Source organism: Hoplias malabaricus, chromosome X1, assembly GCF_029633855.1.
Source record: "Hoplias malabaricus isolate fHopMal1 chromosome X1, fHopMal1.hap1, whole genome shotgun sequence".
NCBI lineage: Eukaryota > Metazoa > Chordata > Actinopteri > Characiformes > Erythrinidae > Hoplias > Hoplias malabaricus.
This window is the reverse complement of record NC_089818.1, coordinates 5,785,154-5,799,874: the sequence shown is the minus strand read 5'-3', so window position 1 is coordinate 5,799,874 and position 14,721 is coordinate 5,785,154. Positions and strand designations below refer to the sequence as shown.

Sequence of the window (14,721 nt, the reverse complement as noted above, 5' to 3'; positions counted from 1 at the left end):
GGCTGTGTGAAACCCCCCTGAGTTGTGAGTGTGTGACTGAAAGGGTAAGTAATTGTCCACAGGTGTGTGTGACTGGTTGAAAGTGTGAACCTGGTCGGCCTGTAATGGCCTTTATTGAGCCCAAAAATAGACGTTGAAATAAGTTGTATCTGTTGGGTCTGTCTGATTAACCACATTTCACGTAGGTTTGAATGATAAGGTCGATATTTATATCACGATATATTTTTTTTTAATTCCGGTTGATAACGATATAATTTCGATATCGATAACTAATGAGTCAGTAATGAGTTGTTATTAAAACATTTTAGATTGTGATTATTTATTGATATTGAATTGCTGTCCAGACCTAATTTCAACCAATTTTAGATGTCGAGGGATGTTTTTTTGTAGATGTCTTCCACCTGTTCATTATCATCCAAATATCAATGTTGTTCAAACAGCATGTCTTTTCAGTGTGTTTGAGAATAAAAATAAAAATATCATGAGGTCTAAATATGAGTAAACATCTAAAGGAATTGTTTATCTTCTGTGTAAGGACAAAAATATTATATCAGATTTCATAAACAGAATAGCTTGAACTGATGTTGCAACAGCATGTGTGTCAGCTTCCATCTTCCATGTGTTCCACAGACTCTAGAAATAAATTGTCATATAATTTAAATGTTTATTTCATATACTCCACTATAAAATAACCCATTAAAGGGTGTTCATAGGTTTGTGTATTAGATGAAGTAATGATCAGGTCCTTGAGACTGTGAATGGTGTCGCCCAGAGGCTGGTGGTCCTGCAGTGGTCACCTGTTGCTGTCAGTTGCTGTGGGGGGGATGCTGGTGTCAGTTCAGTGTCCCATACCAGACCGTTGCCTGTGTGGAAGAACAGGTTTCGAGGTTAAGGGGAGGGGGAGGTGGCAGGGGGTTGTTGTGTCTAAATGCTGTGTCTCTGAGAGATGACTTATCGCTTTGTCACAGGAAATGAAAGAACGCTCGACCTTCATCTGCCCCTTGTGTGAAAAGAACTGCCAGACCCAGCACCAGCTCACTATGCACATACGACAGGTACATGCTGTAAATCAAAAATGTCATGGTCCTTAATTATTAAACGTTACTGTACAAATGAAAGAAGGAGCAGCACTGACTTCTACTTTCTGATATAGTGTTATAACCATGAGTATGATATGTGTGATCCAATATTCATCTAAAAAACTAGGTTTCAACATTGCCTTTTCTTAATTGAACAGTTGTTTAGTCATGCCATGTATGAATATCACTGGAATATCACTTTCTGCTTTGTATCCAGGCTTTAAAATGAATGTAGCATAAAGACGTGAGGTCTGTAAACGTCCGTTGCTCTTTGTCTTTGTTCGCCTTCAGCACAACACAGACAACGGAGGCACTGACCACTCCTGCAGCATCTGTGGAAAGGCCCTGAGCTCGGCCAGCTCTCTTGACCGCCACATGCTGGTCCACAGTGGGGAAAGACCCTACAAATGCTCAGTGTGCGGCCAGACGTTCACCACCAACGGCAACATGCACAGGTACCGGCCTACAACTGCCTCTGTGTCGGTAGAGGTTCTAGAGATGTTAAAGAAAGATGTCGCATCTTTAAGGACAGTTTCTGTGTGAGATGATGCTAAGAAGAGCAGTGTTTTGTTTTTAATTTGGGATGCATGTGTATGCCCTGCTTTCGTCACTGTGCAAGTGTGAGGGTGTGTATGTTGCGAGGGTGTGCACACCCATGTGTTTGTGCGAGATCCTTCTGTTTGCATGCTGTGCTCCAGTGTGTGTTTATGGTTGTGTGTCCTGCTCTGTTTGTGGTGCTCTGTCTATGGGATGAGCATAGAGGCCTTCTCTGTGCAGCTGAAACATGCAGGCATTCCAGATGGGGGTGGGAGAAGAAAGACAGTCCGGGTCTGTGTGTAAATGGCTGGAGAAAGGGAGAGGGGGTGGAGTTTGTTAAGAGATGGTCAGAGTGTCGTTAAGATGCCTGGACCAGGCTCGGGTCATTTACAACACAGATGTTATCAACTGAATACATAAAAAATAAATGAATTAATAAATAAAAAATAGTTTTAGAGTTATTAGATTTAATCCGTTTGCTGCAGTGACAGCCTCTACTCTACACATGTTGGCACATTGCTGTGAGGTCAGGTACTGACATTGGATGTTAGTTCTGGACCCCAGATCATCACAATGGACACTCTAGAGAAAACCCATTGTACTGCTTCCAATGCTGGGAAGTTGTATACCTCACTAGCCTACACTTGACACTGTGCATTGTTTTATATAAAGATTAGGCGCAGTTGGATGCCTCTAGCATGGGGACCTGTATATCGTTGGTCATATTTTTGCATAGTAACAAGCAGCTGATTAATCAGCCCATTGTGTCTTTATCTTACTTTATAAATGTGTTTTAAACAGTTGTTTGAATATGTTTTCAGCTCTAGTGCGGTTTTTCTAGTGCACTTTATCATTTGGATGCCTGGACCATGCTTAATTCCTTCACCACACCAACGTAGGGAGTCAGGATTTACTGCGTTGCAGTGAGGCTTCTTCCTTTGCTGATGATGTACTCAGCCAATCAGAGTCTCTCTAGTCAATACCACAGTGAAATTCTTGCAGATCCAATTGTACTGTCATTGCGAAACCCATGGCTGCTGGAATCAAGACTATGCTGAGCATAACATCATGTTCCCCGCTGCGTTGTACATCACAGCACCCTCTGGCATTAGATTTGAGGTACTGCAGGAGACCATTAATTATCCCAGTGTTCATTTATTCACAGCTGAGTCCAAAAGGCACCAAAGTTGACTGGGATTATTTATTATTCATCCGCTTGCCTTCTCCAACCCACTCGATTAAAATGCTGCCTCCAGCCTTATTTTTTTGCTTTTTTTTTTTTTTGACTTGTTTGGAGGTGAAGGGTTTGTGATTGAGGCCAGAGACTCGAGATGTGGAATGGAACAGGATTCAGGCTGTCGAGGTTGGGTCCACATATGGACGGCCCCTCTCTCCATCTCTGCTATTAATAACCCTGACTGCAGAATGTAAAACAAGCTTCTCGGGACTGTGCCTGCTGGCATTTATCCTCTCTCTTAGTCGAGCCCTTAGTGCAGAGAAGCTTTAGGGCTGTCAGGGGTCCCCAACGATGCCCTTTGAGTTTGTGACTCCATAGAAACGGAGTCTACGTCTGTGTCTCCGTGTTTGGTTGGGAATAACAGTGTGAAGTCGCTCTGGTGATGGCAGTGCACATTGTTACTGACCTTAAGTCAATGACATGAAACGTGCATAAGCTTCAGTGTGTACATAGATTCATTAGCATTCAGAAGCTATAACGCTTTCCACAGAACCACGTCAGGACCGTTTAGTTACTCACTGTTTAACCCACATCTAAACCTAAGCATCAGGAGCCTCGCATGTGGAGGAACCTGAAAGGTGGGTTTGTTTCTGCCAGCCGCTGGAGGGAGGTGGGGGCTGCACACGTTCCAGCATGTCGTAATGCAAACTCTCCCTCCACTCTACCTTCTGGCCCCTTGGAGAGAAAGCCCTCTGCTGTCTGCATGTAGGTCATGCATTTCCTGCAGCCCACTCATAACACTCAGCTCCACGCTCCAGAGGGTGGTGTTTGTCAATGCAGATTTAAAGGAGAACACAAGAAGTTAAAGTGTGAATTTGAATGTGGTCCGACTATAAAAGGTGAACACTGTGGTCATCAAACACTAAGTCTAGGTGTTTCCTCAAAAGTAGAATTGCTCGGCAACTCTTACTTTCATCGCATGAACTTGATCTGCCTCCTGAAACTTGCTTGGGTCGGGTGAACCCACTCCATGTACCCATAACATGACCAAACTACTTTCCCCAAGCAGAACCAAACAGAATTTGGGCCAGAATGGTGTATGAGTTTTGCCAACCCGAGTGTACGTGATCATGGATAATAGCAGCGCCTGTGTGTTGATGTCTCATACTCATTTCTGGACAGGATACCTTTGTGTCTTTTAGTTTCGTAGAAAAGAGAGGCAGCTTTCTGTTTTTGTTTTGTTTTTTTATGCTCCAAATGTCTTGAACAATTCACCATTAAATATTTGTCAGGCTCCTGGGTATATTTTTAAAAAACACTATTAAAAAGCTTTATTTATTTACCACTTAACTAGTATTTGGCTTCATTTGTCCCCTTAATTTTACACTAATATTACTTTTTTTTTTTTTTTTTTTATACATTAACATTAGATCTCATGCCTTTTGAATTTACTTTCTATTAATATCCTTTACTGCTTTTGCTTTTTTTTTTTTTTTTTGGTATTTGTGCTATTTACAAACAACAAAATATTTACAAAATATTGCAGACACATGAAAATTCATGACAAGGACCCAAATAGTGCCCCAGGCTCCAGTCCTACCTCCCCAAACAAGCGCCGCAGACCAAGTGTCAAAAGGAAGCCGAGTATAGAGGATGAGGAGGAGAAAATCAGTGAACCACCCAGTAAAAAGGTGATTCTGCAAAACCTTTTAGTATTTTGTGAAGCCCAAATGTTAACATGGCTTATAACATGCAAATTCCCAAAGTTAGTACTGATTTGACTGTATTATCACAGCTGTTTTTTTTTTTACATTTATCGTCAGTGTTAGTTCATAGTCAGTCTTCCTTGTTCAGGTTCTGATAGTGCCACAGTCAGGAGAACGAGGTCCTGTGAAGCGCGAGGAAGAGCTGCTGCACTGTCCAATCTGCTTCAAGACTTTCATCTGTAAATATGGCTTGGAGTCACACATGGAAACACATCCTGATACTTCTCTCAGGTGAGTGCAAAAAAAAGGTTAAAATTGTTACTTAAGCCACAGAAACAAGATTAGGGTTAGGTTTTGTTGTAATTTTTTTTTTCCCATTGGGGCAGGTGTAACCTGTGCTGTGTCACCTTCCGCACACACCGAGGTCTTCTTCGTCACAATTCTGTTATTCATAAGCAGCTGCCAACAGATCCCAGTGGAAAACCTTTCATCCAGAACAACCCTTCAATCCCCTTGGGTTTCAGCGACCTGTCCTTCATTGACTTTTCTTGCCACAAATTTCCCCAAATTGCACAGGTTGGACTTAGACCATAAACCACAGCAGTCTAATATAGTGATTATTGTTTTTTAATCCATGGATCTTTGAGTTGTAACCCTGAAATTTCATTTACTTTCCAGATTTGGTGTGAGACAAACTTGCGACGCTGCTCCAGCAAGTTCCATAAGTTTATTTGTGAAGTCTGCAACAAGGCCTTTCCTCTTCAGGTATCTCTGGATCTGCACTCGACTTTGCACAAAGCTAGTGGAGACTCTTGTGCTGAACCCCAGAAACAAGAAACTGACACTATTACAGATGCATCTAAAGACCCCAATACTGTGGATTCCAAAGACTTCGCTGAAGCTACACCACATGCTGTGAACGGACAGAAAGATTTCATGGCATCCCTTGGTCTTCAGCTTTCTTCACTGGCCAAACCTGAGCAGTCCGAGGAGGAAATGCAGCAAGAAAAGTTAGACAGCATCCGATTCATACACGTCGAGACCCCTGCAACAGATCTACCTCAAGAGAACAGTGGCAGTCTTGGCCTTTGTCTTCTAGACCCTATCTCTGTTCAAGGCTTGAACAAGAGCACTGGACTAAGCTTCCTGTCGTTGCAGCCACTTGAGGGGGGACTTGTCAACAGTGGTTTGGTGGTCCGGCCAGTGAGTAATCAAGCAGGAATGGAATTGGCCGACATCCAGCAGATCCTAAAGATGGCAACCTCTCAGGTGTCTTTACCTCTGCTTCCAAAAGGTCCTGGAAGTCCTCTGCAAGCCGATACTAAGCAGGTCACCCCTCTCAAACCCAAGCCACTGGTAACTCCTCGCTCAAGCATGGGGACCTCTACAACCCCACCACCTGTCATGAATGCCCAGCAAGCCTCTTCAGGTTGCATCAGCCCTGGCTTACCACCACATGCAGCCTTGCTTCTCACTTCCAAGCCTTCGTCAAATTCATCTACACCAACTTCTTCCTCTCCTACTAACTGGGAGAACGCCCGTCTAGGGCCAGATGGAACGGGGGGAACAATTTTGACCTACAACTTGTCTACAGCGAAGATCAAGCAGGAAGATGCTGCAGGTAAAGAGAAAGAAATAAGAGTATCAGGTGGCAAGAAGATCTCCAAGACAGAATATCCTTGTCGCTTCTGTACACAAGTCTTCTCCTTCCCTGGAGGCCTCCAAGCACATATGCGGCATCACTTAGGAACCTCGCCATACCAGTGCAGCATCTGCACATACGCTGCTCCAGATAACGCCACGTTGATCCGACATTTACGAACGCACAGTGGTGAACGGCCGTACGTCTGCCGTCTCTGTCACTACCCCTTCACTGTTAAGGCCAACTGTGAGCGTCATCTGCGCAAGAAACACATGAAAAACACTCGAAAAGAGATTGAGAAAAACATTGAGTATGTTACCACCTCCAGTTCTGGTGGTTTAACTGCTGGTTCTACGCCAGACCTCGACTCAGCTGGCACTGGTACCACATGCTGCCGCTACTGTGGAGAAGACTTGAAGAGCTACAGGGCTCTCCAGATTCACCTGAGAACTCACAACGGCTGCCAGAAGAAGCCTTTTGAATGTCGACAATGCGGAGCAGCCTTCTTGGCCAAACGGAACTGTATTCACCACTTGCTTAAGCAGCATCCAGACGTTCCAGAGAGGGAGATCGAAGAGCACATAAACGCTTCAGGTCCTGTCACCCCTGCCTTGTCTGCTCCTGCCTCAAACGGGCTCCCGCACACAATCCAGCCTCAGTGTGTTAAAGAGGACCTCAGCACTTTCTCTGGTGCTGCTTTCTCTGATCAAGACCAGCCTTTAGATTTCTCCAACAAGTCTTTAAAAGCTGTTAGCTCAGATATAAAACCAGAGGCAGCCGTTTCCTCTCCGCCTTCGTCAAACGACTGCTCCTTGGAGCCCATTGACCTCTCCATTCCTAAACAGCCAGAAGGCAAGAAAGTCTGTAGAGAAATTGTTTGTACCACATCGCTGTGTCAGAATGAGGTGAAGAAAGAAGCTCTTTCACCAAGCCTAGACAAACCTGTAGGAATAGTGTCAGGAGTACACGCAGCCCTTCCCATCACTATCCCTGCCCTTGTCTCCACTCCCACAAGTGAATTGGCCAAGCCCACCACACGTCTAAAGCCTCTGCTGCCCAAACCAGTTACTGTCAGCAACACATCAGAGATGCCACCATTGGCCTCCATTGCCCAGATCATCTCTTCTGTGTCTGCTGCCCCAGTGCTGCTCAAAACTGGGATAAACACTGACAAAAACAATGGATTAATGGGTGGCGAAACACTAAATGACAAAAAGTGCTCCAGCGGCACTGCTAGTCCTGAATGCTCCTCTTTTGGCGGTTCTTCGTTTGATTCTTCAAAGAGGAAAGGGAAGAAACGGCTGTTCAAGGAAGTGGTATGCAGTCCTGCAGTTGCGGCCTCCAGTGGAATTGACCTGGAGTCCAGCGGAGAGTTCCCCAGTGTGGAGAAAATGCTAGCCACCACTGATGCGAATAAATTTAGCCCCTACTTACAGTCCAATCAGGGGGAGCCACTGAAGGAGGATCTGGAAAAGGACAAACAATCTGCCAGTGAAGAAGAGAAGGATGGGAAAGAGGAAAAGCAGAAGGGTCAGCTGCAGAACAAAGGCAAGAAGAATGCTTATTCAAACTCAGTGCAGAAGATGAAGTGTCCCTATTGCCCTCGAGTGTTCCCCTGGACCAGTTCTTTACAGAGGCACATGCTTACACATACAGGTAAGACATTTTACTCTCAGTATTGCCTTATGTTCCCTCAAGTATATATTTGGTTTTCTAATCATGCTTTTGTGAATTTTGAAAATGCACATCAAAAAATGTGTATTTTAATCGTCATCTTAAAAAGAGATTATGATGCCTGGAAGAAGTGGAAAAGTTGGGATATCACTAAATGTTAAATGTGAAAAACAGCGATGGAAAAAGCACAGTGAGTGTCGTATTGCTTGACCACGTCACTGTTCCTGTAAATATAAAGATTTAATTAACTCCCCCCGATTCTCCTGCCTCTTCTCTACTCTCCATGCTTTAGGAACATTCTTTTGTCATAGCCCCACAACCTGAAAAACTGTAGTGCATTTGTAGATTACTTTACACATATGTAGCACTGCTCAGAAGTCAGAGATCACACTGGATTTTTCTCTAAACTTTAAGAGCAAGTTCTGTACAACAAAAATTACACAGAATCTGCCACAAATAAATAATGCCACGTGCTTGGCCATTCTCATTAGCTTGTTTTGCTGGACCTGACACCTTCTACCTTCTATCTTTGGCCCAATCAAAACCCAGCTTTTTTGGCCATTCTTAAATGCAATATCCAAATCTAGTGTGAAAAGTCCTCCAGAGCGTTTGCTTACCTGAGTGTATGGTGAACGTCATCGGTACGGCATGGACATTTGAGTCCTCCTTAAGCTTGCCACTGCTTTTCCTGCCTGGCATCACTAAAAAAAGTGATAGCAAACAGCTGTAAGACTATTCTGAGGTAAAAAGCCCACTCATATCTCTCCATCTCACTCATTTCATTGCCGTCTGGAGTTTCTTCTCATAATTGTAGTGGATGAGAACTCCACACATTTAACATTTTCCTCAGCTGACATTTTATTGTGAATAACATTTGACGACCGGCTAATGATAAATAGATGAGGCAGGACACTGTAAAAGATTTTGTTGTGCTTTTCCTCATAGGCCAAAAGCCATTCCCTTGTCCCCAGTGTGATGCATTCTTCTCCACCAAGTCCAACTGTGAGCGCCACCTTCTTCGTAAGCATGGCGTATCCAGTCGCAGTGTGTTGCAGAACAGTGGATCATGCCTCAAATCCAAAGCTGACGAGGGGTCACAAGAAAGCACAGGTATGACTCCCTTCTGTCTACACTATTGTCAAATTATTGATTCCATTCCAACGCTTGAAGAGTGAATTTACCTCTCTTTTGTTTGTAGAAGGTGTTTCTGATGCTGAGCCTAGCCTAGTTGAAGATGCTGGGACCCCTGGAAAAGACGAAAGCACTGCTAATGATTTGATTGAGCAGCCCAATCACATGGACGCAGAACAACCAGAGTTCAAGAACAATGTGGAAAGCTCAGAGTCTGCTGAGAGCAGTCACGCAAACCTGGACACAGAGGAGAATCATGATTCCCACAGCAATAAGAGTCTTGATATGGATGATGCCAGCAAATTCACAGAATGCAAGGAGTCAACATCTGAGCAGCAGCCTGAGGCTACAGAACCCACGGTGGAACCTGAGAGTCCTCCATCAGAGGCGTTTCCTCACACATGCAGTACCTGTAAAAAGACTTTCCGCCATGCAGCTACGCTCACCCGGCACCAGAAGATGCACTCGCAGGAGAAGCAGCTGGAGGATGTTGGTAAGAAAGGGAAACAACCTGCAGAGTCCAGCCTGGTCAACAACACCAGCGCCTCCAGCTCCCCTGTAAAAGAGGTGGAGCTGCAGGTGAAAGCTGCTGAGAAAGAAGAGAACAGCTGTGTGGTGGAGACAGGAGCGGGAGAAGAGGGGAAGGAGGGACAGGCAGATGAGAGAAGCGATGAGGAAGATGAGGGTGCCTCCTCAGAGCTCAGAGGTTTGGATGAGGAGAGTGAATCTCCGAGTGGTAAAACCGACAAGAGGAAGAAGATATGTAACGTGTGCAGCAAACGCTTCTGGAGCCTGCAAGACTTGACCAGGCACATGCGCTCACATACTGGTAAGAGCAAATATAGTAGCTCCCAGTGTTTCTGAACTTCGGCCACTTCAAAACTTGAGGGGCTGTTAGGGAGGGCTAGTGCCTCTACTGGCTGGCTGCAGTATGACGTGTAACTCTGCCTTCCCCCACGTTTTCTATGGCAAAGCAGCACATTGTTAATCTAATTTTTCTAATATTTGGCACTTTTTTATCTTCCCCACAAATCCTTTTTTAAAAAGTTATTCTGTTATACCATAAGAAGGCAGGCTGATGTTTAGGAATTAAGTGATCATCTGCAGGACTTTCGTTTTCAACATAAACGGAGCAACGATGACATTCTGCCATCAGAAAAACTTTTCTCTCCACCTTAAATAGTGCAGCGCTTATTTTCTGGTGCCTAGAGAACTTTCCATTCCACCTTAAAAGGAGCCGAAATGACTGTAGTCTGGGTAGAATTCTTCATTCCACCTTAAAAGGCTCAGAATTTTATTTCCCCTCTCATTATGAACTTTTCATTCCACTTTAAATGGAGCAAAGGTTATAATATGGCTGCAGTTGAATTATGAATTTTCCCTTCAATGCTGCATTTTTTTAAGGTGGAATGGAAAATTCTACCACAGCCTTTGGAAACTTTAACTGATAGAATGTCACTGCTACCCCGTTTAAGTTGGAATGGAAGGTGGTTTAACGGCAGTAACTTCTACACCTTTTAAGGTGGAAATGAGAGTTATATAATAAGACAAGAGTAGATGTAGTTTTAGAAAAGGAAAATAATGAGAAATGAAGGAGGCCATAAAAATCCGCTCTGCTCCTGCATTTCAGAGAGAGACTCTCTGAGGAGGGGCTACGTCTGCCCAAAGGGGAGGCATGTCCGTCTCAGTGTCTCTAATGGTGGCAAATTTGACAGCATTGCAGACGATTTTGGCTTCATTTCTATAAAATGAAGGGGAATGGATGCATGCCTTCCATGTTTTGTTCAGTCATTGGATAGGGCCATGTGTGCCATTTGAATATTAGAACATTGATTCATTGACTTTTATTAAATAATAACAATAAAAAATCAATTTATTTGATGTATAAGAAAATCAGACACGCAAATACACTGTACTTTTATTAGGCTATTTTTACATTATCTGACTATTGTCCTTGTGGGGTATTTTTTAAGGAGAAAGGCCTTACAAGTGTCAAACATGTGAGCGGACCTTCACGCTGAAGCACAGCCTGGTGAGGCATCAGCGTGTCCACAAGAAAAACGCGGACAGCAAAGGGACAGAGGGTGCCCAGGATCCTGAAGAAGCAGACGGAGGAAGAGACACCAGTGCTGCAGACGGAGACGAGCTTCAGAGTTCCTCTGGAAGTGAAAGCGAGGCAGCTGCTCCTACCGAGAACGAGACTGAGAGGAATAAGTCAGCGCCTCGGGCCGAGGATGGTACAGGAAAAGCAGCCGAGGAATCCACAGATAAACAACAGACGGTGGACAAAGATATTGACATCAAGGTGGAGAAAGATTCCACAGTGGAACCATCCAAAGAGTCTCAGACGAAGGAGCCCCAAGAAGAGGGACCTAAAGCAGAGGCCTCTATGGACTCTCACACACCTGGAAAAACAGAGCCCAAAGAGAAGGGGGATGCTGGTCTTACAGATGACCAGGGAGCTGACAACAAGCCTGTTCCTTAAGGATTCAAACAGGGCTATTGTTTCGGTGCCATACTTCAACAACAATCTTCCACAAACACTAAAAGGCCACAGCCTGGCGTCCAAAACTGTCGAGACGAAACTGGAGACTTCAATTTTGCAATTTAAGAAATGCGTTTTTATTTTTTTTTCTCAATGCCTTAATTATTTTCTTTTCAAAAATATTCGGATCAATACGTAACTGGACAGTATCATTTTTAATCAATTGTATATGGTTGTGTTTTTTAATTAATCAGTTATAAGACTTTATACCAGATTAGTACCATTTTTTGTATGATAAGACGGTGGTTATATTAGCGCCATTTATAATGTATTATTCTTAAGTCAATTCCAGTTTGTTTTTAGTCTTTTTTGCTTAAAGGGCACCCTACAGAAGTGCCTGAGACCTATTTTCCTTTTTGGAATTCTGAGATGAGTCTTCATTAGAGGTTTGGAGGTATCTTTGTGTAAACTCAGTGGCCTAGTGTTCCTTTTTGTTTTCTGTCGGGGTGATCATCGGTCAGTTTGATTATCGGCAATATTTGCCTGTTGTGTACGTTTTTGTTTTTTTTCTCTCTCTCTCTTGAACTTCACTGATAAATGATGCTCTCTGGAGTGATCATAGCTGGCAGTTGAGACAGCTCCCCCTGGTGGTTTGGGGTGTTAAGCCTGACATTAAGACGCTGGCCATGGGTAAAAGCTTGTACAGCCACAGTTCAAGGGAAATTCCACTGATTTTTTTTTTTTTTTAAATGTCCAATGGAAAATAACTTTCAGTGTGTATTTTTAAAAATCCATTCATTCAGAGAAAATAATCCTCAAAGAAAACATGATATCATATTTAATACTAGTTTAATGGATATTGTTTTGTTGTAGACATCATGACAACTGGTATATATCATTACCATTGTAAAACAATACGAACCGGTCAGTTGGCTCAACTATTTCACAAAGTCAAACTGCTGTGAATGATCTCAAGTCGAGAAGTCAGTGGAATTTCTCTAATAGAAATCAGATAAAACAGAAATAATCAGTTATTTACACTGGGCATTGTGATCCATTATCCATTGGATCTTATCTTAAACCGTATGAACAGTAGCAGTCTCGGTTGAATCCAGTTAGTGGACCACTCCGTCTTCCACCATGCGGTGTGTATAAACCTGCATGGGCCAATTTCATCGGCTTCATTGAGCTTTTTCCCCACGTCTTCGGTGTCTTTACGTTCCGCACTTTGTGTTTAGTTACAGTGTGAATCCAAGTGCATTTTTCTGTTTCCGTGGTGATGTTCGTGCTTGATACATGGGTTTTATACTTGAAATATCCCTGCTGTCGTTAGCCTTTTCCTACTAAAACAATGCTGTTCGCACTGCCGTCTGCTCTTTACCGGTTAGTACCTCAACAGTTAGCGAATCGAACCTCATAGACTTCCTTCTGTGGACTAGGGGTTACCTCTAAGGCCTTATACCATGTGACCGAACATGCTTCACCCCAATCAACAATGGAATGCTGTGTCTCAGAGCCAAATACATCTATGCAATGTTACAGCTCCAGCGAGAACCTGGACAGAGAGCATATCACGGATATTTGTTAAAGGTCTTACTGTTGAGACGAGTAAGCTTCAATATGATCTATGTGTCCAGGACTGTTAAAATAGGTTGTGTAAACCAAGCAGAACACTTAATTTATTATTAAATAAGTACAAAAAAAAAATCCCTGGACTAGTAGTGCCATTTGGTTTCAGCATCAGATAGGTGCTCTCTCTCTTGTCTGTTGACGAGATGACCCCGGTGTCAATCACCTGTTACTATGGTGACCTAGTAAAGGGTTTTTTTTTAAATAGACTTAATATTTACATTAATGTTATACATCATATTTCAATGGTATTGGGCATCTATAGTATTGTAAGCCATATAGAGTCTTAACAGTCAAGAGCTGTTGGTTTTCATTTTGTAAAGTTTCTAAAGCTGGGGTTCAAGGAACAGTGTTCAAGGAAACACAAAAATGTCACTATATTTTTGCGGAAACAAATCATTTTTTTCCTACTATGATATGTTTATGAGAAATGTGTGCTTGCTTATTGTTTGTAGTATGTATGCGCAATTATATCAGCAATAGAGAACACACTGAATATTTTATGTATTTATTAATGATGTTGGAGAAAGTGCTCAGAGCTCATGCGAGAAGCCATGTGGACTCCCTTACGTTGCTACAAGGAGAAAAAGAAGTCGGACTGTAGCACTGAACAATCTTGAAGTTCTTTATATTAGCAGTTCTTTTATGGATCACAATCTGACACCTGAGCTGTTTGCCATTCATTTCGTTTTTTCCGTTTGTCTGTGTTTGTTTGCATTCATCTTTACCGCAGCCCCCACCACCACACGTGCATTAACTAAATATGTAATTGTTACAGATCCTGTTGCGTTTGAATTAGTTGTAGAGTAGTGATTTGTTTTGCATGTTTAATTAATTTGATTGGTTATCAGATGTATCTCTTTCTCAGGGCCTTGTTCAAGTTATGCAGAAATATTCTACGCTTTGCACGTAAACTAGAAAGTGCGTTCTCCTTTCTACAGCGAGCAAAGCAATCACTACAGTTGCTACATGCACATGAATGTGAATTTCTTCAGGAAAACCAACTGCCTTTGGCCTCATCTCAATGCTGTACTTGTTGTCATCTTCATTTTCTTCCTCTTTTTCTTCATTCTCTGTAGTTCATTCTGTTGTTTTAACCCTCCCGCTGTTTGTGTTGTATCACTGTCGGATGACTGCATTTGTCAAAGGGATTGCACATGTCTCCTGTATTTGTTCAGTTTTAGAAAGCTAAAGTTTGTTCAGCCCTGTTTTGATTAAATCATTCAAACAATAAATATACACTAAGAAAGAGTGAGAAATTAAATACAAATCTGTTTTTGGTTTTACGTTCTCGGTGCTTGTCATTGATTTTTCCAGTTTTGTAAATAATGATTTTGTTCACCTTCTTTTTCTGTAGTAACTCTAATCACATTTGATCACATTTAGAGCTCAGGTACTGATGGATAATTAGCCTTAAAAAAGCCAAACCAAATAATGGTTTGGTCAGAAGCAAATAAACCAAAATTTGTATTTCAACAACCATGCAAGAATTGTTAGCCCACAAACCCCCCCCCCCCCCCCCCCCCCCATCAGATAAACAGCACTTAATGTTCATCACTGAGATATGAGACGAAATCAAACTCCACTCTCACTTCGTATCTGGAAACAATTGATGCCTGAAACGGGATAAAACACTTGTGTAATGTTCATCCCCAGCTATT

General features: G+C 42.7%; 1 protein-coding gene across 1 annotated transcript in view; it reads left to right on the top strand.

Annotated features, from left to right (window-relative positions):
• Positions 1–14,306, top strand: part of LOC136675813 (ras-responsive element-binding protein 1-like) — a 46,811-nt gene extending 32,505 nt beyond the window's left edge. The window contains exons 5-13 of the mRNA XM_066652575.1: positions 969–1,055; positions 1,371–1,534; positions 4,340–4,484; positions 4,648–4,790; positions 4,886–5,075; positions 5,178–7,797; positions 8,761–8,925; positions 9,014–9,775; positions 10,920–14,306. Coding sequence (XP_066508672.1) covers positions 969–1,055; positions 1,371–1,534; positions 4,340–4,484; positions 4,648–4,790; positions 4,886–5,075; positions 5,178–7,797; positions 8,761–8,925; positions 9,014–9,775; positions 10,920–11,431 — 4,788 coding nt within the window. The 3' untranslated portion in view covers positions 11,432–14,306. The remainder of the gene's footprint in view (positions 1–968; positions 1,056–1,370; positions 1,535–4,339; positions 4,485–4,647; positions 4,791–4,885; positions 5,076–5,177; positions 7,798–8,760; positions 8,926–9,013; positions 9,776–10,919) is intronic.
• The last annotated feature ends 415 nt before the right edge of the window (positions 14,307–14,721 follow it).